At 40.3% G+C, this 20,170-nt stretch overlaps 1 protein-coding gene across 1 annotated transcript in view; it reads left to right on the top strand.

Annotated features, from left to right (window-relative positions):
- LOC102265950 (multiple epidermal growth factor-like domains protein 6) overlaps nucleotides 1–20,170 on the top strand; it is a 694,000-nt gene that overhangs the window by 63,845 nt on the left and 609,985 nt on the right. Inside the window, exons 3-5 of the mRNA XM_070360521.1 lie at nucleotides 13,829–13,963; nucleotides 17,322–17,431; nucleotides 18,961–19,065. Coding sequence (XP_070216622.1) covers nucleotides 13,829–13,963; nucleotides 17,322–17,431; nucleotides 18,961–19,065 — 350 coding nt within the window. The remainder of the gene's footprint in view (nucleotides 1–13,828; nucleotides 13,964–17,321; nucleotides 17,432–18,960; nucleotides 19,066–20,170) is intronic.

The following is a 20,170-nucleotide window of genomic DNA, read 5'->3' as shown; positions in this document are numbered from 1 at the left end:
TGGGAATACTCTAAGCCAGGTGACAGGCCAGTTTTTCCAACAGGGCTTTCAAGCTTTGGTTCCATAAAGTCAGACTTATTAATGCAAACTGTCTGGACATATGTGATTCTATGAATCATTTTAAAATGTGAAATTCTAGTCAAAGCCTTGAATTTATAACCCATGTTTCCAATTATGTTTTGTTACAAGGAGGACAGATTCTTATCAAATTTGTGCAAGTAACTATATTGCCATGAAACTAAGAATACCTAATGAGATTTTCTAAAGTCTGGAAGGATCAGAGAGAGAAAAAGATAAATGTTTCATTTCAGTTTACAAAAGTATAATTTACAAATTTGTAAGGTATAGATGGCTTAAGAGAAAAGAGAAGGATGTTCTTTAAATCCAGAAGAAATATTCCAAACAAAAGCCATAATCATCCTTTCTGAGTTCATTTCTTTTCAATTCAGTTCAGTTCATTTCAGTCTGTCAATCATGTCCGACTCTTTGTAACCCCATGAATTGCAGCATGCCAGGCCTCCCTATTCATCACCAACTCCCAGAGTTTACCCAAACTCATGTCCATTGAGTCAGTGATGTCATCCAACCATCTCACCCTCTGCCGTCCTCTTCTCCTCCTGCCCTCAATCTTTCCCAGTATCAGGGTCTTTCCAAATGAGTCAGCTCTTCGCATGAGGTAGCCAAAGTACTGGAGTTTCAGCTTTAGCATCAGTCCTTCCAATGAACACCCAGCCCAGGACTGATCTCCTTTAGAATGGACTGGTTGGATCGCCTTGCAGTCCAAGGGACTCTCAAGAGTCTTCTCCAGCACCACAGTTCAAAAGCATCAATTCTTCAGCGCTCAGCTTTCTTTATAGTCCAACTCTCACATCCATACATGACCACTGGAAAAACCATAGCCTTGACTAGATGGACAAAGTTGGCAAAGTAATGTCCCTGCTTTTTAATATGCTATCTAGGTTGGTCATAACTTTCCTTCCAAAGAGTAAGTGTCTTTTAATTTCATGGCTGCAGTCACCATCTGCAGTGATTTTGGAGCCCCCCAAAATAAAGTCTGTCACTGTTTCCAGTGTTTCCCCACTTCTATTTCCCATGAAGTGATGGGACCAGATGCCATGATCTTAGTTTTCAGAATGTTGATCTTTAAGCCAACTTTTTCACTCTCCTCTTTCACTTTCCCCAAGAGGCTTTTTAGTTTCTCTTCACTTTCTGCCATAAGGGTGGTGTCATCTACATATCTGAGGTTATTGACATTTCTCCTGGTAATCTTGATTCCAGCTTGTGCTTCTTCCAGCCCAGCTTTTCTCATGATGTACTCTGCATAGAAGTTAAATAAGCAGGGTGACAATATACAGCCTTGACGTACTCCTTTTCCTATGTGGAACCAGTCTGTTGTTCCATGTCCAGTTCTAACTGTTGTTCCCTGACCTGCATACAGATTTCTTAAGAGGCAGGTCAGGTGGTCCGGTATTCCCTTCTCTTTCAAAATTTTCCACAGTTTATTGTGATCCACAGAGTCAAAGGCTTTGGCATAGTCAATAAAGCAGAAATAGATGTTTTCCTGAAACTCTCTTGCTTTTTCAATGATCCAGCAGATGTTGACAATTTGATCTCTGGTTCCTCTACCTTTTCTAAAACCAGCTTGACCATCTGGAATTTCACAGTTCATGTATTGCTGAATTCGTTTAGTCCTATGTAATTCTTGTGCTTGATGTTGGATTAGTAGTTTTATGAACCTGTAAACTTTTCCACTAGAGTTCTAGAAAGTGTGACTTAGTTCAGTGGTATGATCTCATAGTTATCTAAGCAAAACAATTAAAGCCTATATCCCAGGGTACCTGGCATAGTCCTCTTCATGAGTCTTTAAGAAAATTCCTTTTGTTAAACACTCTAGCCTGTAGCTGATTGCAAGTGCTTTCAGGAAAGCATCAAAGTAAAACAATAACTATCTGTGTCTGAAAAGGATTTAAAATAGCTGAGGTTAAAAAGATCTGTTGAGAATTCATTATAAAAGTAATGCAGTTGGCAGAGAAATTTGGTTGTTTCCTCGACACAATATTTCAAAATAAAAACTGGAGATTGATAACATTTACTGTTGTTTTCTAATATCAGGCTAAATATTACCAGGACATACCATGAGCAGTGAGGGCACTGATAAATCTCTAGAAAATTCATGCAGTTTCTGAATACTTATATTAATACTATTTACTCATACAAATATAACCTAAGGAAGGTTAAGCATCTCTTCTTATTTGACAATACTTATTATGCAATTCAACATACCTAATTAATTTTTAACATCTCTCTTTTTACAAGGTGAAGAGCAAATCCTTTGATATTGTCTGGGTCCCTTTGGGACATTTCAAAGTCAGTTCAAGATCAAGATATTATTTAGGAGTTGACTTTAAGAATGTAAAATATCCAAATTAAAAAATGTCAAAAGGTTTGAACACTTGATTGATAATAGGATCATAGGGCACTGTTTAGCAATACTTAACCTATTCAACAAAGTGACAAAGAAAGATTGTAAAAATAATGATAGGAAGTTACATGATTATAAGATAAAGCTTAGCTCTTTCGATAGTGAAAAGACTTGGTTCTTTTAAGCAGTCAGGAATACAATGAAGACAACATAGGAAATTATTCTGAAAAGACACAGAATCTTTGTTTTCAAGGTGAAAAAGGGTACTTAAAGGATCAAGAAAAATGTTGTACAGTTCCTTATTAAGAGCAGACCAGTAGCCCAATGCAAAAACTAGAGTCTGGTTTCATTAGAGAGGGAAAACCAAGCTCTAGTTTTGCATTCAGGTACTGTTAGTAATAAATCTCATATTAGAAAAGTATAAATAAACCCATTCACCTGTAGGCAGATTTGACCATTCAACATAAGATTCCTTTTTACAAACCTTGTACAGCTTTCTGTACCATTCAGATTTTTGTCCTGTTCTTTTCTTCTTTCTGATTGTGGCACAACTGGTCATCTTACTTTTAGGACAATATTACTCTCCTTTTTCTTTTCACAATAATGTGTCTTACGTTCCTTGCATACTTTTCATAGAAAGTTGTTTTCTATTTCTCTATTATTTCTATTCATATTTTTTATTAAACTTTATTTTCATTACTTGTAACTGTTGTAGACTGTATTAGTAACTGTTATGCACCTTCCCTCCCTCAAATTCACATGTTGAAATTCTAACTCCCAATGTGAGTGTATTTGAAGACAGTATTTTAGAGAAGTTACCCAGGTTAAATGAGGTTATAAGTGTAGTGTGTTAGCAGCTCAGTTGCGTCTGACTTTTTGCAACCCCATGGACTGTGGCCAGCCAGGCTCCTTTGTCCATGGAATTCTCCAGACAAGAATGCTGGAGTGGATTGCCATTCCCTTCTCCAGGCGATCCTCTCGATCCAGGGGTTTCCAGCATTGCAGGCAGATTCTTTACCATCTGAGCTGGGGAAGCCCCTAGGTTATAAGGGCAGGGCCCTAATCTGATAGAAGTAGTGTCCTTACAAGAAGAGACACCAAAGTCTCTCTGTGTATACAGAGGAAAGTCTGTGTAAGGACATTGGAATAAAGCAGCTGTCTAAGAAAGGATGAGGGTTTTTACGAGAAACTAACCTTGATGGGACCTTTATCTTGGATTTCTAGCCTCCAAAACTGCAACAAAATAAATGTCTATCTTTTAAAATACCCAGTTTGTGGAATCTTGTTATGACAGCCTGAACTAACTAATACAGAAGACTTTCTTTAGGCAGGTTCTTTACCATTAGTGCCACTGGGAAGCCTCTCCTAGTAGGTATAATATTAGGTTACTTGACCAGTAAATGTGGTAAGATAAAATTCATGCTTATATTATAGTTAATGCTGATAACTCAGAAGACAAACTCATTTTCATTAAACTGATAATAATATTATACCAATCTTATTTACCAAAGATTTATCCAAATTGCTTTTGGATTTGAATTTGACAAATATTTGGGATAATCTTTATACTTCTGGGAGGTTTAGAAATATTTTACTTATAATAGAGCTTATTTTTTGCCAAGTCAGTTATAACAGAACTCTTTTGAGGGATTTTATATGTTGATAATATCACCCAGAGGTGGGATAATATCACCTGGACATAACATAAAACAAGCATAACTATACAAACAGATGCAAATAGAGATCTTATGACTTTCATTCTAAAATTTTAGCTGTGAGTCAGGCATAGAACAGTCATGCAAAATGCACTAATTTAGACAAGAGTTGGGTTCTTGTCTTTGACCCACTTTATGTTTTATTCTAATTACATTTCTGGCAGATGGGACCAATTGTTAACTCCTCAATATGAGAGCAGAATCTTTCCACCAATATTTAAAGAGAAGATTTTTAAGATTTTTTTTTTTTTGCCTTGATCTACAATATAATCTCATGTAGGTTATAGACTAGAATTTGGACAAATGATTGAAGAGATATTAAGAAGTCGTGTGGTGTTTCCAGATTCTTCTGAGTGGATAAAATAACTAGTCTGTTTCCAATTGGCCCCCTTTCCTCCCACTTTCAGCTTCAGACTGTTGCTTTTGGGATTCCTTGAGTTCTTAAGAATCCCTGAGGAGGTGGGGGAAAGGGGCCAAAATTAGTTTGAATGACTTCTGCCCTTTAATTTTGTTTAGAGGGGCATTTTAGACTAGCTCTGATGCTTTTTGTGTTCTTTCCATTTCATCTTCTATAGGTAGTAATAGGACATTTGCTTAGAAAGAAAACCCTCTAAAAATTATTAAAATATAAAAGGTTTTCAGAAAAAGTCCATCGTCTGGCTATTGACGATAGGATCTACATAGGTATACCCATCCCAAATGTGACCCCAAGCAATAAGCTCTTTTGTGGCTTCAGTTCAGTTCAGTTCAGTCGCTCAGTCATGTCTGACTCTTTGTGACCCCATGAATCGCAGCATGCCAGGCCTTCCTGCCCATCACCAACTCCCAGAGTTCACTCATATTCATGTCCATCGAGTCAGTGATGCCATCCAGCCATCTCATCCTCTGTAATCCCCTTATCCTTCTGCCCCGAATCCCTCCCAGCATCAGGGTCTTTTCCAATGAGTCAACTCTTTGCATGAGGTTGCCAAAGTATTGGAGTTTCAGCTTCAACATCAGTCCTTCCAATGAACACCCAGGACTGATCTCCTTTAAGATGGACTGGTTGGCTCTCCTTACAGTCCAAGGGACTCTCAAGAGTCTTCTCCAACACCACAGTTCAAAAGCATCAATTCTTCGGCGCTCAGCTTTCTTCACAGTCCAACTCTTACATCCATACATGAGCACCGGAAAAACCATAGCCTTAACTAGATGGACCTTTGTTGGCAAAGTAATGTCTCTGCTTTTTAATATGCTATCTGGGTTGGTCATAACTTTCTTTCCAAGGAGTAAGCATCTTTCAATTTTATGGCTACAGTCACCATCTGCAGTGATTTTGGAGCCCAAAAAGATAAAGTCTGACACTGTTTCCACTGTTTTCCCATCTATTTGCCGTGAAGTGATGGGACCAGATGCCATGATCTTAGTTTTCTGAATGTTGAGTTTTAAGCCAACTTTTGCACTCTCCTCTTTCACTTTCCTCAAGAAACTCAAGGAACTAAAAAGTTCCTCTTCACTTTCTGTCATAAGGGTGGTGTCATCTGCATATCTGAGGTTATTTAGGCACATGCATATATGCACACAATAGGTGTCTTTGAAGAGGGCACAGGAGATGCATCCTCTATAATTCAAAATAACTCTCAACCAGAGGAAATGAAGGAAACCAAGTGCCACTGGTCCTAAGAATGTTTAGTCCCAGTCCTCCCACAGAAGTGAGGCACGTCTAATCACAGACCTTCAACTCTATGATGCCAGATGGTGATACAGAGATGGGAAGTCTTAGTGCTATGAAGGCATTGGGAAGGAGGTGAGAAGGGGCCTTATGAATTGAGACCCTTTAGGATTTAGGCTTAGACAACCTCCCTGAGAGTCAGCAGTGATTGGCAGGAAGTTTTGCTAGTGTACCTCCTGTCTCAGTTCTCTCTTTGGTTCCAAGTCAACCTCTTAGGACACAAAATTGAGACAGAAGGAGAGACTTACCTGGTTTTATCGGTGACCCGCAGCAAATTTGTCCAAGCAGATACTGGTCCAGTGAGAACTGCAAACTCACCAGTCTACGAGGGTGGCTCACACAGGCTTATGGAACCTTTATCTGTGTTCTTTGTTATGACTGTCCTTCTTAGGACAAGCAACACTTTGAGACGTGCATGTGTGCATGCTAAATCACTTCAATTTATTCTGACTCTGTTGTGACCCCATGGACTGTAGCTCTCCAGGCTCCTCTGTCCATGGGGTTTCCCAGGCAAGAATACTGGAGTGGGTTGCCATTTCCTTCTCCAGGGGATCTTCCCAACCCAGGGATTGTACCTGCATCTTTTGCATCTTCTGCACTGCAGGTGGATTCTTTACCAGCTGAGCCATCAGGGAAGCAAAAGAACAAGAGTAATCCTAACCAAACATTTTCTCCTGTAAATCTAAATTTTGAAAAATTCCTTTCTAAAAAGATGAGAAGCTCTTGTCACTTTTGCTCCGAAGAGTTCAACTGCAGAACCCAAAGGAACCAAGGATTTCTAACCATTCAATCCTTGTTGCAAAACTGTTGGGAGGAAAACCTTTTCCTTTATCATCGGAGCTTTGAACATTAATCTCCTAGAAGATTAGCAGGAGAAAAATTCATTACTCCTGTATGCAAGAGTACGCTATAGGGAGTAGCTCCCTGAACAACTTGGGATACATACTAGTAAGGATTTACCTACTAACTTATTAAGGTGGTTTAGGGCTTCAAACAGAGAAGGAAATGGCAACCCACTCCAGTATTCTTGCCTGGAGAATCCCAGGGACAGAGGAGCCTGGTGGGCTGCTGTCTGTGGGGTTGCACAGAGTCGGACACGACTGAATCGACTTAGCAGCCGCAGCAGGGCTTCAAAGAATGGAAGGTTCTGATGAAGTTTGTTTACACAGATTGACTTTGAAATGTCCCACTGCCCAAGATCAGTTGACCTCCCGACTGGATACTTCTCTGGAGTGGTGGTGAGGAGGTTGAGAGGGGTGCTTGGGGCAGGTGATTCAGGTGTATCTCAGCTTTATTCAGATAGAAGTTCAGGAAACATTTCTTTCTGGACCTGTAGTGCAGATATTTTTACTTTGATGTAATCTTTATGCCATTCTGACAGGTTGTTGCTCCTTTCACATGGAATCCCGGAAAGGTTCAGCATTAAGCATTTAGAGCGGAGGTAAGCAGTGCACAGCGGGCAATGTGTGGGGATGGAAGCAGAGAGTTGTTTGAAAGACTGAATGTAAATTCAGTCTGGCGGACCTGGTGGAATTCCCAGGTTCCTTTCTCCAAACTGTAGAGCTGAATAAATACCATGCTTTATTCCCACTCAGGAGAGAGAGAGAGAAAGGGAGAGGTTGGATTCTCTCTAGTGAAGAAGACAAACCAGGGAAGGTTCAGTAGGGGTGCAGACTGATACTACCTAAAGATGGGGGTTCCCTTCTGCTCTCTGGTCCTGAAGCAGCAGCCATAGGCTGTCTGCTTCCATGGGCAGGAAATTGGGGCTACTTTTCTGAAGAATGGAATGGCCCTAAAAATCAGATTTCCATACAGGGACATCCATTAGGTTCACCCCTAATCACCTAACAGTGAGCTCACGAATTGTAAGCCCTTTCTATCACACAGAACTCCCAATCAGCTTCTAGTGCTTCATGCTTAAAATGTAGTCAAGCACTGATAACTGCTATTTGAGAAAGAGAATTGGACTATAAGGAAAGCTGAGCGCCAAAGAATTGATGCTTTTGAACTGTGGTGTTGGAGAAGACTCTTGAGAGTCCCTTGGAATGCAAGGAGATCCAACTAGTCAATCTTAAAGGAAATCAGTCCTGAATATTCATTGGAAGGACTGATGCTGAAACTGAAACTCTAGTACTTTGGCCACCTGATGCGAAGAATTGACTCATTGGAAAAGACCCTGATGCTGGGAAAGATTGAAGGCAGGAGGAGAAGGGGAAGACAGAGGATGAGATGGTTGTATGGCATCACCGATCCAGTGAATATGAATTTGAGTAAGCTCTGGGAGTTGATGATGGACAGGGAAGCCTGGAGTTCTGCAGTCCATGGGGTTGCAAAGAGTCGGACATGACTGAGTGACTGAACTGAACTGAAAACACAGGAGAGGCTAAAAAAATCCTGAACTGAAACAACTCAGAGAAAAACAAATATTACATAGGGAGATATAAGAAAAAGATTAATCTGTAATTCAGTTGTTTCTATAGGGCAACTGACATCAGAGTTGTTTATAGTCATAAACTATTAGAAACAACTGTATATCAATAGGATGTTGGCTGAATTAATTCTCCTATATTATTCTAAGTTCATACTCTAGAAAAAAAAGGTTAAATTAATGCTACAAATTTCAAAAAGGAAAAATATTCATACCATGTTATTTGCTAAGTTAAAAAATATTTTTTACATAATTTAAAAAATAGTAGATTATGATTCCATTTATACAAAAATATGTTTGTGTGCACCCAGAAAGAGTTGGATATGAATCTATCATTTTACTAGCAGTGGTTACATCTGGTAGCATGTCTAGGGACAAACAACTTTCTGTATTTGTTCATTGTTCAGGCTTCTATACTGTTAGCTTCTATACTGTTAGTCATAAAGACTTTTGTCCTTAAGAAAGGCACATAATTTTAAAAAATTGAAATATACTCAACACCTGCAGAATAACCAAGTGACTGGTTTTTTAAAAAAAATTATTTGTTTATTTATTTTGTTGCATTAGGAGATCTTTGTTGCTGTGAGGACTTTCTCTAATTGCAGCTAGTGAGGCAATAGCACCCAACTCCAGTACTCTCGCCTGGAAAATCCCATGGATGGAGGAGCCTGGTAGGCTGCAGTCCACGGGGTCGCTAAGAGTTGGACACGACTGAGCGACTTCACTTTCACTTTTCACTTTAATGGATTGGAGAAGGCAATGGCAACCTACTCCAGTGTTCTTGCCTGGAGAATCCCAGGGACATGGGAGCCTGGTGGGCTGCCGTCTATGGGGTCACACAAAGTCAGACACGACTGAAGCGACTTAGCAGCAGCAGCAGCAGCAGCAGAGGGCAGTTTATTGTTGCTGTGCAAGGGCTTCTCATGGAGGTGGCTTCTTTGGCTGCAGACCGCAGACTCTATGCTTTTGGGCTTCAGTACTTGCAGCACACAGGCTTAGAAGTTGTGACTTTTGGGCTTAGTTGCCCCATGGCATGTGAAATCTTCCCAGACCAGGGATCGAACCCATGTCCCCTGTCCGGCAGGAGGATTCTTATCCACTGCTCCACCAGGAAAGTCCCAAGTGACTGATTTTATTTAACCACTTCTTTAGGGGCGTCAAGGATGATGTTGCTTTACCAAACATTCTCTACTATGAGTTAACCTAACATAAAATTTCATCTCAACCAAAGGAAAGTTGCTTGCTAGCTGTGACATGTGAAACTATATATAATGTGAAGTTCTGAAGTCACATTGATGTTTCTTATGATGTTAGATTATTTGGTGACAACCTGAATTACATATAATTTTCTAGAAACTTTAGACTAATACATTTTCCTTGTGATGCATAAAGTTTGTGCTGTGCCTTTTCTTATTCACTGGTGTGCTAGGTTTGGGTCTTCTTAAGGTACAGAGCTTCCTTGGGGACTTCTTTGTAGGAATTAGGAAAACCTTAAGGAGTGTTTGGTAGATTACTGGGACTTGTGGGTCAATTGCTGGATTGGGCTGACTTGTTATTTGTAATGCCCAAGAGCAGATATAACCTAAGTCATTATCAAGGAGGGGACCTGGGTGTCAGAGAGAATCACAGATCCATCTCTAGATCCTGTCTGTAGTAAAAAAAAAAAAAAAAAAGACCAAAAATCAAAATTCTAAAAACTCTCTGTGGCTTACAATGCCCTGAGAATAAAATCAGAATCCCTCAGCCTGAAAGGCCCCGTTTGCCCTTCAGAACATCTCATCAATTGAGTCAATTTGGCCTCCTTTCAGATCTCTGGAGGCCAAGCGTTTCCCCTGTTTAGAGCCTCAGTTCATTCTCCTTCTTTCTGCCTGAATGGCATCCCCTGGTTGTCCTGGTGTCTCTTCACCCTTTTAGGTCATAATGTCACCTCTTCAGTGAGGCCTTTCCTAATCAATGAATCTTAGTAAGAATTCCCTTCTCTTTTTCAGTCCCCTGATTGTTTCCATCTTAGCAGTCTACCTTTTGTATTTTTTAAGTGTTTTTATTTACTCTCCTTTCTACTTAGATGGTCAGGGCAAAGGGACCATGGACTTTCACTCATACCACCTGCAGCTGAAAGTGTCCGCAAAGCACCCTTGTCCCTCTCCTTTATCACTGCACACCTGCCACGCTTCCAACTGCCAGTATTTGCATTTCTGTATCTGAAGACTTTGGCTACTGGAAGCAGACTCTGCCTACCTGGGCTTCTGCCTGAAATGCTGGAGAAGATGTAGCTCTCAACCAAGCACTCATAGGAATTGGTGTATGAATACCCAGGCTCCTTCTGACTTTGGGGAGCTCTCAGCTAGTGTTGCCTGGCTTGATAATATATCTTTTTTCTTGGCTAACTCTCTTTCCTTGTCTCATTTCATCACTTCCTCACTGGTGTTTTCTTCACTTTCCAAAGAAACTACTTACACTCAAATCCTTGGTGATAGTGGGTGCAAGCTGGGTGGTGGGAGGGTGGAGGTTGGGGTGGAGCAATGTTTCTGGCACATGTAGGTTGCAGTATTTGTTGAATGGATGAATGACTAGGGTGGGTGGCTGGATGAATGGAATAATAGATTTAAAAAATAGGTTATAAAATAGAGGTCAAGACTATATGGGGTGTAAAAATTCAAATTATGGACAGATAAAGTAAATGTTTGGTGAACTCATTCTAACAGGGCTAGTCTGCTTCCCCCAAACATGTTAAGTCCATGTGAAGGTAAAGATATAGGACAATCTAATATGACATTCAATTATTAATTATTTATTTCTTTACTTATTTCTGATTGTTCTGGGTGTTCCTTGGTGTGCAGGCTTTGTTCTGTAGGTGCGGCAAGCGAGGGCTACACTCTAGTGGTGGGTGGACTTCTCATTGGGTGACTTCTCTTGTTTTGGAGCACGTGCTCTAAGGCACTGGGGCTTCAGGAACTGCAGCACATGGGCTCAATAGTTGCAATTCCCAGGCCCTAGAGCATGGGCTTAATAGTTGTGGTGCCTGGGCTTAGTTGCACCACAGTATATGGGATCTTCCTGGACAAGGGATTGAACGCATGTCTCCTGCATTGGCAGACAGATTCTTTACCATTGAGCCACCAAGGAAGCCACAGTATGGCATTTTTAAAAGCTAAGGTTTTCTTTAGGCCCACTGCCCAATTCTTGAGGATTTTATGGATGCCTCACTTATGTGTCGTTTTTACATTTATTGTTTTATTACAGTATTTACCTAAAGCACTAAAATGTGCTATACAAACTCATAAATAACATTCAACACAAATTTTATTTCATTTAGGTAATGTTAACAGTCCCCAAAATCACCTTTCAAAAGTATATCTGGAGGTGAGAATTGGACTGTAAGTGAAACCAGAAGGTGAGATTTAGTCAGTGCCCTGAAATGAAGTGATCACAAAAAGGGACTGCAGCTGTGGAGGGTGAGGTAACTGATTTTAGTGCAGGCAGTATATTAGGTGTTGTTATCAGTGTTATCACTAGACAGGTTCACAGATCTGTTTAGAGACAGACTAGAGTCCTGAATCAGGAGCCATTTCTATTTTCAGCAGATTATGAGTATGGAGAGTTGGCTAGACTATGAGTTTCATGACTCATAAAAAAAAACACCAACGCCTGACCCTAGGGAGGTTCATGTATGGCATACAGGTGACTTTGAATGCAGGATAAGTCTGAGTGTTTGGTCAGATGACTGTTATAATTAGTATTGTTTTCAAAAGCCAAGCAATTGGTATGGACTAGTAAATCATTCCAGAGAAGGCAATGGCACCCCACTCCAGTACTCTTGCTTGGAAAATCCCATGGATGGAGGAGCCTGGTGGGCTGCAGTCCATGGGATTGCAAAGAGTCGGACACGACTAAGCGACTTCATTTTCACTTTTCACTCTCATGCATTGGAGAAGGAAATGGCAACCCACTCCAGTATTCTTACCTGGAGAATCCCAGGGACAGAAGAGCCTGGTAGGCTGCCATCTCTGGGGTCACACAGAGTTGGACACGACTGAAACAACTTAGCAGCAGCAGCAGCAGTAAATCATTCATCACTAAGTGATCAGATCAGATCAGTCCCTCTGTCGTGTCCGACTCTTTGCGACCCCATGAATCGCAGCACACCAGGCCTCCCTGTCCATCACCAACTCCCAGAGTTCACTCAGACTCACGTCCATCGAGTCAGTGATGCCATCCAGCCATCTCATCCTCTGTCGTCCCCTTCTCTTCCTGCCCCCAATCCCTCCCAGCATCAGAGTCTTTTCCAATGAGTCAACTCTTCGCATGAGGTGGCCAAAGTACTGGAGTTTCAGCTTGAGCATCATTCCTTCCAAAGAAATCCCAGGGCTGATCTCCTTCAGAATGGACTGGTTGGATCTCCTTGCAGTCCAAGGGACTCTCAAGAGTCTTCTCCAACACCACACTTCAAAAGCATCAATTCTTCGGCGCTCAGCCTTCTTCACAGTCCAACTGTCACATCCATACACGACCACAGGAAAAACCATAGCCTTGACTAGATGAACCTTTGTTGGCAAAGTAATGTCTCTGCTTTTGAATATGCTATCTAGGTTGGTCATAACTTTCCTTCCAAGGAGTAAGCATCAAATTACAAAAGAATTTAATTCTGGCACTCTAGGTGATGAGTGTTATCTGTGTGTTGTGCTGAGTCACTTCAGTCATGTCTGACTCTTTGTGACCCATGGACTGTAGCCCACCAGGCTCCTCTGTCCATGGGATTCTCCAGGCAGGAATACTGGAGTGGGTTGCCATGCCCTCCTCCAAGGGATCTTCCTGACTCAGGGATTGAATCCGCTTCTCTTATGTCTCCTGCATTGGCAGGCGGGTCCTTTACCACTAGTGCCACTTAGGAAGCCCTGAGTTTTATCTATCCCCGGACATTTAAAAATTAAAGACAATATGTCTAAAATCCTGTATGTTTGTACAAGCTTTCTATAAGGAAATGTTGATATAATTGTGCTGGTTCAAAAGTATTTGCGTTTAAAGAAGTATTGGGTTGCCAAAAGGGTCGCTCGGGTTTTTCCCTTACCATCTTACAGTAAAACCTGACTTTTTGGCCAACCCAATATTATGGGTGAAACTGAATTAACTAAGCATGTCGATGGAAAATAGTGCTCAGGAATAATTTCCAGGAAAAAATTAACTCCTTTTGTTGAATCAGCCTGTCTTTTTTCTTCATGGATATTGAGAATCCTGGACTTGTGTTTCTTTATACATTTTGGCTACCAAAGAGCTTAGAACTTAATTTTCAGCTCAGTTTTCTCAAGTACATGGGAACTTAGGACATTCACATTTGTCTTCTAAATTTCTCCTTGTTTTTTAAAATCTATTCTGATTTTTCTTTTCCTTGGGTCTGTTTTTTTTTTTTTTTCCTACTTTGCATGTATTTTTCTTTCTCACTTTATGTAAGTCACCACAAGCTTTTTGTGGAAAATGAAGGAACAAATGATTCATGAATAAAACATAAAGATGTAATCTATTTTTATTGCATTACTATTCTTTTTTTTTCCAAGGCCAAATGTTTGTGAAGAAGAGCAGCTGACTGTCGTGGGACTTCCACGGCCGTGTGTCCAGGCGTTCACGCACACCATCAAGATCTGGAAACAGGGCTGCACCAGCCCGCAGTGGTGTGTGGGTTACGAAAGAAGGTAAAGGTGTTCCACTATCTTGACTTTGTTTCTAAAAATCAAAGCCAAAGCCTAAACTGCATCTGAAGATTTCGTCTAATAAATTTTAGAAAATAATCATATAAGTAAACAAGAATAAGATATGCCCATGAGGAACTTTAAAGTTATATATTTTCCTTCAGAAACAGAATATATTATTACTTTAGTTAAAGCCTCATTTCTATGTGAGGTATTTGGGTTAGATGCCATTAATTTTACTTTTTAACGGGATAGACACTGAAAGCTGTGGATCAGAAGGCCGAGAGAAACAAGAAATATTGTGTTAGTTTGCTAAATTTAGTGTAACTTGGATCCAAGGCATCTATGATTCTGAACTACCATCTGACCTGCCCCTGGTTCTCTTGTAACACTTTGAAACCTAGAACTTCTTTAACTTCATTATGGTCTTTGAATTAGGATTAACTCAGCTGCCTGGGAAAGGACAGAAAAAGCCAGTGTGTGTTTTTCCTATGCGTGAAGACTTCATAGGGACTTTTTAAAATAGATTTATAAAATATCTAAGCATTTCTTAAATAATTGCTAAGGTGTTCAAGTTTTACGTAAATGAATCAATTTTGTCTGAATTCAGGAAACAAAGTTAAAAAATGTAACTTTAATGAATTTATTATTACTAGTATTAATATCACTAGTATTACTTAAGGAAAATTGATGGCATGTGTAAATAAGGGCATTTGCCACTGTATAGAAATGGCAGAACACTGGTAATTAATATAAGACTAGGTTTAATAAGACTAAATCATTTATAAGATTTTCCCTGGTGGCTCAGATGGTAAAGTGTCTGCCTACAATGTGGGAGGCCTGGGTTCGATCCCTGGGATGGGAAGATCCCCTGGAGAAGGAAATGGCAAACCACTCCAGAACTCTTGCCTGGAAAATCCCATGGATGGAGGAGTCTCAAAGGCTACAGTCCATGGGGTCACAGAGAGTCGGACACGACTGAGCGACTTCACTTTCACTTTCCCATATACATTGTGTGTGTGAATAGTGGGGTGTTTTTTTTTTTTTTGGTCTTTACTCAGGACCTTTAAATTAATTTAAATCAGAAAAAACTTCTGGCTTTTACTAGCTATGTGACACTGAAAAAGTTTCTACTTTTTCTATTCCTTAGTCTGTAAAGTTAGAAAAATAATACTATACATGGATATTACAAGGATTAACTAAAAATGTATTTAACACATGTGATACGATGCTTGGTACACAGTAGATATTCAAGTCCTGATTTTGAAAATGACTTTTCGATTAGATATTTGGCATCCCTTCCATGAAGTTTATCTTCCCCAGGGGCTCAGATGGTAAAGAATCTGCCTGCAATGCAGGAGACCCGGGTTTGATCCCTGGGTTGGGGAAGATCCTCTGAAGAAGGGAATGGCTAACAGTGCCAGTATTCTTGCCTGTAGTATTCCATGGACAGAGGAGCCTGGCAGGCTACAGTTCATCAGGTCAAAAGGAGTCAGACAGGGCTGAGTGACTAAAACGTTCACTTTTTTTTTCACTACCATGAGATTTAACTCTTGTTGACATTAGTCCAAACCAAAGCAAGTCCACTACCACATAGACATTCAGATTTGGGAAAGCAAACATGAATAAATAAAACATGTTTTATGTTTATTTTCAAGAGCTTAATAGTTTTATGCTTTCCTTTATTCAGCAAGTATTTATGAACCTGAGTTTGGAGTTGTGGCATGCCAAACTAATATCCCTTTTGTTTGTATGTAAGTAAACAAAGGTATACTTATATCCCTATTAGAGAGATGTACCTCCAAAAATATTAGGGGACACTTCAAGATGGTGAATAATCAAGTGTCATAAAAAGAAAGAAAGAAAGTAAAGTAAAGCATCTGCCTGCAATGCAGGAGACCCAGGTTCGATCCCTGGGTTAGGAAGATCCCCTGAAGAAGGGAATGGCAACGCACCCCAGTATTCTTGCCTGGAAAATCCCATGGTCAGGGGAGCCTGATAGGTTACAGTCTGTGGGGTCACAACCGGACATGACTAAGCGACGTCACTTTCTTTCTTTCTATTCTCTCTTCAAGATGGTCAATAGTCAAGTGTTATAAAAATGACATTAAATCCTATTTTCAAGAGAGGAGAAAGAACACTGTACATTGACATGATGCAAAAAGAGAAATTGGAGGAAGTGAAACTTGAAATTGGCTTTGAATATGAAGGGGATTGGGCTTCCCTAGTGGCTCAGTGGCAAAGAATCCACCTAAAATGCAGGAGAGACGGGTTCAATCCCTGGGTTGGGACGATCCCCTGAAGGACGGCGTGGCAACCCACTCTAGTATTCCTCCCAGGAAAATCCCATGGACAGAGAAGCCTGGCGAGGTACAGCCTATGGGATTGCAGAGTCAGACATGAGTGAAGCAAATGAGCACACAGGCACAGGAAGGTGATTTGGGCTGGGGATATGAGGAGAGGTAAGACAATATAGTACTTTGGGGATAAAGAATAAATAAGACATCAATTTGATAGGAAGGAAGTTATCTGGGTTAGTGAGATTATGGTTCAGTTCAGTTCAGTTGCTCAGTCATGACCGACTCATTGCAACCCCATGGACTGCAGCACGCCTGGCCTCCCTGTCCATCACCAATTATGGTATTATGGTCTATTAAGAGGTCAGCAGAAATAGTGTAGTGTTTTGTTCATTATTTTATTCATTGTTCAATCTTTTGTTCCTTATTGCCCTCCCCCCAGGAGACTTTGTAAACTTTTTCTTTTTATTTTAGTAATTGTCCGCCTTCCCCATGAAGGTTCAATATCACAGATATGCTTCTTTCTGTTCCTGTTCTCTGCTCATGTGTAGGACCACAGACCATTGTATTACTAAGATTTTTCTCGCCCCTCCTACCCAAGAACCAATTGTCCCCTGCTTGTGGATGATGTCACCACTGATGAGAATGCACACTATCATGGGACCCATGATGAGGGGCCTTCACTGTCAAATTGAAAGCATGTGACTTATTATCCTTCTAGATTTCATTATTCTCTTCATAATCATGGGTTCCATTTTTAATAGCTTCAGTGACCCTTAGGGTAGTTTATACTACAGGACTTGCAGTCCCTATTAATTTTCAGTAACCTGTATCTACATTAAATCTTGGTTATGTATTTAATGAGGTGTGTGTGTGTGTGCATGTGTACAATGCATACAAATTTTATATGTATATATATATATATATAATGTGTGTGTGTGTATAAATGTCAGGATTTGGGTTGCAGGGAGGATTTGATAGTGGGTTTAAGATGACAGCTCTGGCTTTAAGACGAAGCATTACCTTAAGAGGAAAATAGGATCAATCTCATTCTTATTCCTTAGGACCCGATACTACACCATCTACAGACAGGCATACAGCCTGGAGCAGCAGACAGTCTACAAGTGCTGCCCTGGTTGGAGCCGGTGGGACAATGAACCTGGCTGCCTATGCTGTAAGTTATAATTCTTCCTGTCTAACTCTCTGTCACTAGAAGTAATGGTCTCACTCTGTTTTGGGCTTCAATCATATCATGCCTGTCAAGCTTTAGGCATCTTTAGACTCACCACAGATTCAGAGCATCTCTTTGCACTGAAGATGCTCACATGGCAGAAATGTGCAGAAAGCCTTTCTGTTAAGCGTTGCTAATGATAGATCAGAACTTAGGACCCACAGAACTGATGCTTTATATTCTGTCTCTTTATGTAAAAGGCAGTTTATTTAAAGCCAGACAGGTTACACCTAGTAAGCTTCTGTCTCCCTTTGCTGTTTGCCCCTTTCTCATATCATCAAATTTGTAATCCATGGCTGATTCAAAAGTCCGGAGGGAAATCTAAATGGGATTTCTTGACTTGTGCTTCTCATGATTAATTGCAGAACTAGGGAGGCAGTTTACTTTTTAAGTGAGGTATGCAGTCCTTTCACAAACCTCTGGTGAGGGTATTCTAGGACCTTTGGTGTCTATCTGACAGCCCTTGAGCAGCAGAACTAGCAGCATTATATAGTTCATTCACACCAGAGAAACTAATCCATTTAGCGACTCCGTTACCTATGTGTTTATAGTTATTGCCAAGTCACTTAAAATGCTTCAGTGTGTTGCAATCAATGCAGACCACAGCACAACCATTCATCTCTCCTGTTATCCTGCACCTTTGGGAGTTTGTCGGCATCCTGCTCCCTTCCCCACCATGCTTACTGTTCTTGAATGATTTTGGTGAAGTTGCCTCAGGCTTCCCATATTAAGCAGGCTTAGGGTTGAGGAGTACACTGGGGGTCATTGCATTTGCATGCGGTGCTAGGACACTGAAGATGAGTGGCTTAAGCTCAGTAAATATATCTGCCCACATGTCATCTCACCTATATTATAGACTCCTGGAAATTAATGACTGTGAGATGAATTCTTTATCTTGTGTGGCACCTAGCACAGTCCTTTGCCTCTGGTAAGTATTTGTATTTCTTGCTTGTGTTTTAGATTTGCTTGGGTTGCATAGCCATCTTCATGGAGTTCCTTTAAACTAGTGCTACTCTTTTTTATTTTTTCCTTTAGTTTTTATTGGAGTGGAGTTGATTTACAATGCTGTGTTCATTTCAGGTGTACAGCAAAGTGAATCAGTTATACATATACATATATCCACTCTTTAAAAAACTTGTTTCCCATAAAGACCATTGCTACTCAAACTTGAATCTGAATACAAATCAGCTAGTACCTTGTTAAGGTATGGATTCTGATTCAGTAGGTCTAGGGTGGGGCATTTCTACGAGCTTCAAAGTGATACAGATGTTACCACATACGGAGTTCTACAAGGCTTTAGGAGGCAATGGCCTTAATTGGTAATGAAAAAACTGTTTTCGGTGGAGAGGCTAGAGGAGCTGGTAGAAATTTCTAGATGGTGTCTATATTAGCAACTTGATGCGTCCACTGAAGATTTTCTTTCCTTCCCTATACTCTGTTCTCTCCGGCCTTCTTGTCTACCTTTCTTTTAGCTGTCTCTGCAGTGGAGACTTGTGTCCATGGGAAGAGATGCTCAGAGGGTGAAGTCCAGCGGTGCCAGTGTTCAGAGGGTTTTCAGGGACCCCACTGTCAATATGGTGAGTTGCGAACAAGACCATTTTATTATGATTTGGAGCTGTCTGCCTTGCTTTTAGGGGCCAGCCAATTTTGTCGATTCAAACTAATGGCAGGGTTATCCCTCTGGGGATTGGTGAGCATTTGAAATCAGCCACTAAGCAAAAACCTACAACCTACAGTGTACTCAGCATTGAAAATTATGCTCTGCAGTTTAGTTTTAATTATTCACTATAAGAGTTCAAAGGGTAGCAGTAAGTACAAAATAGTCTATTTTGTAAAGGAAATGGCAGCTTAATAAGAAAACCTCTTTCTGACTTCAGATGCTAAATCTTTAATGGAGCCATGGTTTGAAAATGCTGGTACAGTATTCTGTGAGATTTATGTGATTTGTGAATGAATAAAGTGAGGATTAAGACAAATTTAGCATGATGTGATATTTACTCCTTTTCTATCCTTTGTGTTTTGTCAAAAAAAGCACAAAAAGCTTGACACTTGCATGATTCTCAATGTGTCAAAACTTGGTAACCTAGTTTTCAAGGTTGGAGCTTAACAACTGTCAGTTTTGGACATGTGTGTTTAAGATGTTTCTTGGGCAGGAAATTCTCAAAATGGCCAATGATGTGTCTTTTACTGCATCTGCTATGAGAGTGGGTGCTTTCAGAAGGATTTGTTTTGACTTGATCATCTGATTCTAGTCTCTGGAGGATGTGAATCCATCTGCATTTATCTTTTCAAGGCAGGGAAAACAAAACAAAACCTATCACATAGAAGTTAAAGAAATAGGTATAAAAAGTGAACAAAAATATTGTCTTCTGCTAATACGTTTGCCTTCTCTTATCCATTACTTGAATCTTTGTCAGTGAAGTTGGAAGGTTGCTGAGAGCTCATCACTCATATTCATTTGTCTCCTCTGCCCTTGGCATAAGGTTCAGGCTCACATTTTTTCCTGGGCACCTCAAAGCTATTCTTCTTGTAAATTAATCTTGATATTCTTCCCTAGGTTGTTTCCTTTTTTAAAAATTGTGAATTAAAATAAAGCTGATTTTCTACCCCAATTTATTCTTTGACTATGGAACACTGATTTCAAAACAGAGGTCTGAGCTCTGGAGAGTGTCTTCAGTTGTT

This window comes from Bos mutus, chromosome 1, assembly GCF_027580195.1.
Source record: "Bos mutus isolate GX-2022 chromosome 1, NWIPB_WYAK_1.1, whole genome shotgun sequence".
NCBI lineage: Eukaryota > Metazoa > Chordata > Mammalia > Artiodactyla > Bovidae > Bos > Bos mutus.
Note: the sequence above shows the minus strand (reverse complement) of the source record. Positions and strands in the feature narration are given on the sequence as shown.